This window comes from Arachis ipaensis, chromosome B03 (genome assembly GCF_000816755.2).
Source record: "Arachis ipaensis cultivar K30076 chromosome B03, Araip1.1, whole genome shotgun sequence".
Classification (NCBI taxonomy): Eukaryota; Viridiplantae; Streptophyta; class Magnoliopsida; order Fabales; family Fabaceae; genus Arachis; species Arachis ipaensis.
Genome location: NC_029787.2, coordinates 118,839,764 through 118,845,797, shown reverse-complemented (window position 1 = coordinate 118,845,797; position 6,034 = coordinate 118,839,764). Strand labels below are relative to the sequence as shown.

Below are 6,034 nucleotides of genomic sequence, written 5' to 3'. Positions count from 1 at the left end.
AGGTTGTCCCTCTTTCTCTGGTTCATGCACTTCAGAGGTAATTCTTCTTGAGTCTTGCACGTCTGAGGGACCTTCTCTATATTGTCTATCTGCTCCTTACAGAGATATTATGGCTCTGTCGTTGTTGACTACATCTTTATGCTCTTGCTCAGACTCCGATGCAGTATGTCCGTCCTCGTTCTGGTCGTCCACCATTATGAGTTGGTCTCCCAGGTCCCAGCAACGGTGCCAATGATACGTGGGTAACCTGAGATTGGTGGATTGGGCTTGAAGGATAGGCCCAAACGTTAGAAGAAGGTGGCCTCCGACTTACTTCACGTCTAGGAGCCGCCGTCCGAGTTATATACATGAGAGAATGAGGGGGTGGTACCTGCAAAGACACTCCGATGCCTAAGTTAGCAAGGGTGTAAGCAGGTTTAGAGAGTATTGGAACTTAGGTTTACCTGAGAGCGTCAAGGTATTAGTTCCACTTCTGAAGGTGGATAACCGTCTCTTTATCTTAGGGTTGTTGAGATATCTCTTCTAGAAGTAGATGATAGATTTTAGAGAACAATTACTTATTTGAATAAATGCTATCTGTCAGCTTATTTGAGGAGGTCGAATAAGTAATAAAAGTCAACCTTTGAATTGAATCTCTTTTGACTTATTTGGGTCTAAACCATAATATTAAGTTAGGGCATGAACATGTTACTTCCTAACAATCATGGAGATAAGTAGTATTAGTATTTTTATAGGAAAAAAGAATTACAAGTGTGGTGTGGGTTGTGGCACGTAGGGTCGAAGGTGAAGGCTTCTCCCCACATGCCTCTGCCAATTAAGTTCCAAGCACAATATCATGGTGAACATGCATGCATGCATGTATGAGTAGGTCATCATGGCCCATCCCAAACAATTATCCATTTTCTACACCCTGTAAAGTTTTATTATTTGGCTCCCTCATCCATTTACTAGCTACTATTATTTAGCTTTTGTATACTCTCAAAGATTCTATCAAAGCCATTATTATATTATTATTATTATTATATCTAGAATTTAATTACGAAAAAGGATCTAGGATTTATTATTTTTGGTTATCACTTTGACTAAAAAAATTGAGTTGATAATTAAGTAATGAGTAAAAACAATAAATTCTGATGACTTCTGATATTTTTTTTAATTACTACAATTTTTTTAAATTTTATGTCATGTGAAAATAATAATTAGAATGTGAATACGCATAATAATTTAATTAGTTAAGTATATAAAACTATTCAATAATTTTTAATTATTATTTTTAGGGTTAACCACTAAAAATGTTCTCGAATTATTTAAACGCTGGTAAAAATACACTTGAATTTTACTATCGACAAAAATGCCTTCAAATAATTTAAAAACACAACAATAATACCCAACAGTAAATATATATTTTTAAAAAATATCTTAAAGATTGAATTTTGATGCAATTTTTTACAATCATGATTATAAAAATAAGATATTATTATACATAAAAATTGGTAATTTTTCGTCAAGTATATATTTTTTTATAATTTTTTTTGTTAACAACCAATAATACTTTTAAAAAATCAAAAATAATATATACTTAACAAAAAATCACCAAATTTTAAGAATAATAATATATCATTTTTCTAATCATTCTTGCAAAAAATTGCATCAAAATTCAATCTTTAATATATTTTTTGAGAAATACATATTTAATGTTAGTTTTTTTGCAAGATTATCTAACATTAAATACGTATTTCTCAAAAAATACATTAGAGATTGAATTTTGATACAATTTTTTACAAGCATGATTAAAAAAATAAGATATTATTATCCTTAAAATTTGGTAATTTTTCGTTGAGTATATATTTTTTTATAATTTTTTTGTTAAGAATTAATAATACTTTTAAAAAACACAAAAAAATATATACTTTATCTTTTTTTTTTAATTATATTTGTAAAAAATCACATCAAAATTCAATTTTTAAGACATTTTTTGAAAATATATATTTACTGTTGAGTATTGTTGTAGTGTTTTTAAATTATTTAAAGGTATTTTTGTCGATAGTAAAAATTCGAATGTATTTTTGTCCGCGTTTGAATAATTCGAGAACGTTTTTTGTGGTTAACCCTTATTTTTGTATAAAAATATCTTTATGTAAAAGTAACGATGGGTGAAGGCTTATAGGTTACTGAGTTGGAATGGAATATGTGATGTTGAGTAGTGGTCCCAAAGGTTGAGCTATTTCTGCAAGAACCATAAAATTGTGGTGAGTTGGGCGGCTTTAATTTATGCACTTGTGCAGTAGTAATGACAAGTTTCAAAAGCAGGTAGTTGCTTTATTGGGAGCTAATTTCAACTCTGCCATAATAATGTGGGATCTGTAAAGCTTTGTATATGCCAGGATCCTATTGCAATTGTAGACAATTGTTTGCTTCATCCCTTAAAAAAAGTATCATATATATAGAGTGATAGATGAAGTATTTAGTATTTGTTTAGTTAACAAGAAGAACGAATAGAAGTAGTAGTTGGTGGTGGTAAGATGGTGGTGTTGATGATTGAAGCTTGATGAATCTTTCTTGTTCTGATATCAACCAAAACACGTCTAGACCAGTGTGCAAAATGATTGTGATCATATCCAATTCTAGCATTCTTGAAAAAAGGCATGCATCTTGAATCATGCTCAGGGTAAGGACAGTGATCTCCAATGGTGTCCCTCCAACTTCCCTCATGCTTCATCCCTGACCAGCTTGCTATCCACTGGTAAACGTATTGCCCTACACCTGCTAGTTTCAGCCACCCTTTTGGGAAGAATTCCATCACACTGCTGTTTCTTTCCATCAGGAACATGTTCGTTAGTTGAGCTCCATGTGGGGATATCAACATATCTGTCATACTCATCAATTTCACCTGCATTATCATACATACAAATACTTAATCAAGTACTGATGAAGATCTATCATTATTGACATTAATAAACTACATATATACCTGCTCACAAAAGGTAAGATTATTGGAATAAGCAATCCTAAAACCAGCCACAACTGAATCATTCTTAAAAGATCTTGGTCCTGTCCTCAAAAACAATGTCATTCCAATATCATTGAGTTCAACACTTGTTCTATCATTGAGGCTGCTCATGTTACAATAAATCCTAGCCTTACACCTCATCAAATCATAAACCTGCATTCTCCTCTCCCTTGACATGCCACCCTCATTGTGCCTCATAACCACAGCCTCCTCAAAACAAACAGGCCCAGGCCCAGGCCCATCAAATCTTTCAATCTTTTGAGTCCCATCAAATGTAGCCTCCATCATGGTCCCTACCCATAGGCCCATGTTGAACCTTAACTCACCCCTATGATACAAAACCCACCTTGATGGAAATCTTGAACAATTATTCATCTTGTGCCAAGCCACAAATGGGAGCATAGCAGTTAAACCATGCCACAAGTTATCATAGTTGTAATGATTATATGACACAAAGGTTAAACCTTTCATGAACGTGGTGTTGTAAGGCAAAGCTTCAGGCCATGCCAGAGCATAGTAGTTCCAGGAACCATCATGGGTGTCACGTCCTTTCAGGCATAGAACCCTACCATGTGATGATTCTGATGGGAACTTTTGGTATTGGACTTCACCTTCTTGGTGAGTATCATACATGGAGCTCATGAACCATGTGTGGCCTACAAGTGCTGCGTTGGAGTAACGAAGATCCTTGAGTGGAAGAAATGTGACTGAAGTACGAAGCTTGTGGACCATAGATTTGATGGTGGTTGTGGAGGAAGTGGTGTTGAAGATGGAATAACTTTGCATCTGGTGCATTACACTCCATGATGATGGTGGTGGTGCAGTTTGAGGGGAGTAGAAGGGTGTGTGGAGGAGAAAGAAGAGGGTGAGAATGGTGAAGAGGATGAAGATGGAGAGAATTGAAGAGTGCAACCAACGAGGTCTATTATTATGTTTTTGGGAACTGCTGCATATATCTAAACGTGGTTTGCTAATAGCCATGGTGGTAGTAACACTAATATCCCTATGAAATGATGAAGAATACAATGGATCCTATCTTATTAGTTAATGAGCGGTTTTAATTTATGAAGCTGAAAGGTGTCTTTGACGACTTGTCATAAAAAAGCGCAGATCTTAAGATCTTAAAGTGGCTGCTTTGGTACACAGAAAAAGGGGAGAACAGAGCAGAAAAGATAATACGTTTACATATGATTGATTGCTGAGCAAGTTAAGTGCAACTTTGCCTCAAGATACTGCACGTTATACGGAACAATTCGAGATTAATGTGGTATGGTTCATGAAACTAATGTGGCTCCAATTTGAGGTTGCATTTATAGCATGCAGATGACATTCATAAATCATAGAAATACACAACTCATAAATCATAGTGTATGATGTGATACTACTTGCTTCCTATTTTACATGCTTTTAACTTGAGCCAAAGACTTACTTTTAGGTAGTAATTTATTAAAGTTTAGATTTTAACTTGGTTTAACACAGACTTCCCATAAAGATGGTTGGTTCGCTGAAGTTCCATATAATCTTTGTGTTTCATCCCAACATATGCTGCTGGATTGGTTTGATTGTCTGTAAGCTCTGAAGCTGGCTCCACCACTGTGTCCAAGGATGGTGCAATCACTGTTGCCAGCGAAATTCTCGTGGCTTTGTTGCTCACGACTGCTCGATGCACCACACTTTTATACTTTCCATTGCTCAAGATCTATTATAACAACACACAAGAATCTTCAGAAATTACTAGCATTATATCAAAATATTAACAGATACGTTAATTTTTTTTGAGTTTAATTTTGATGATATACCAATCTTATTGATGTGTCTGTTTTTCTTAGATACAAAACAAGTAGGGTTGTGTTGTGTTGGTACCTCGAGGTGATCAGACACAAGGACCAAGAAGCGATTTGGAGCAGAACTAACATTGATCCACTTCTTGTTGTGAAGAACTTGAAGGCCACAAACTCCATTCTGAATGAGGAGGTTCAATAAGCCATGATCAGAATGTGGGGGCATTCCCATTGCAAGATCTGGCTGAGGACAAGGTGAGTAAAGATTTGCTGCTATGATTTGCAAACCATGATCAAGGTTCATTGTTCTATCTATGTAATCTGCTTCCAGTCCCAAGCTTTCTGATATTCCTTTGAGTAGCTCTCTTCCCAGTTCCCTGGTTTTTCGGCAGTACTCTTCACACGTGTCCCTTCAATAATACAACAAATGAATGTTTAGTTGAACTTAGCACGGTCTATGTATTTCACTCTACCTTTAACTTTAAATCTACCATGCAGAAATAAATCTAGAACTAATGCTTCAGAAACACTTGAAGATAGTTAGTTGTGTTATTTATCTCGTATTAGTATTCATGTTTCAGAGTGTTTTAGAGTTTACAAGAAAAAGTAAAGAATGAGGTAAAAGCTCGCCTGAAAGCAGGTGGTTTGTCTGGTGAGTGAAATTCAGGGTGCACTATGATTTTAATGAAATCTCTCCAGAACTTGACTCTGTCCATTGAAGCGTTGAAGCTGGTACCATACCTTATTGGATCCGTCACATTCTTGTTACCTGCATACTCTTGCTTGTCTTCCTCTTTAAGATTAAAGAAAGCAAAGACTTGATCCACCATTTTCTCCATGAGGCTCTTTGGCACGGAGTGATTGATCACCATGAAGAAACCCCACTCCTCACAAGCTCTGCCTAAGTCATGGATGGTCTTGGCTCTCTGATCAGGTGTGCCAGTGAACAATAAGGAGTAGTCTATGACAGGGATTGGATCATCATCATCAGGGTCAGTTACTAATTCATCATCTGGGTTGGTGGCATATGTGTATGAGGATGGGACTGAGGTGAGTTCAGGTGATTCAGCTAGTGTTTTCACGCTTCTGAATATGATGCTGTTCTTGGTGGATTCTTGGTTTTGGCTAGCATCAGGAGTGGTTGAAGCCATTGAAGACTTGGGAAGTAGTAGAGAAAGTGATGATTAACACCAAAAAGAGAAAATGTTATGTATATCATCTCTATAAGCTCTTTCTTCCAGTT

The 6,034-nt window shown here is 35.8% G+C and overlaps 2 protein-coding genes across 2 annotated transcripts; both read right to left on the bottom strand.

The window, feature by feature from the left end:
• Positions 2,295-4,179, bottom strand: LOC107631076. The gene is made up of 2 exons (XM_016334396.2): positions 2,972-4,179; positions 2,295-2,890 (listed from the first exon to the last, which is right to left on the bottom strand). Exons 1-2 carry the CDS (start codon positions 3,989-3,991, stop codon positions 2,480-2,482), a joined length of 1,431 nt encoding a protein of 476 aa, XP_016189882.1. The 5' UTR covers positions 3,992-4,179; the 3' UTR covers positions 2,295-2,479.
• LOC107631075 (protein DMR6-LIKE OXYGENASE 2) lies at positions 4,288-6,034 on the bottom strand. The gene is made up of 3 exons (XM_016334395.2): positions 5,422-6,034; positions 4,874-5,201; positions 4,288-4,709 (listed from the first exon to the last, which is right to left on the bottom strand). Exons 1-3 carry the CDS (start codon positions 5,940-5,942, stop codon positions 4,464-4,466), a joined length of 1,095 nt encoding a protein of 364 aa, XP_016189881.1. The 5' UTR covers positions 5,943-6,034; the 3' UTR covers positions 4,288-4,463.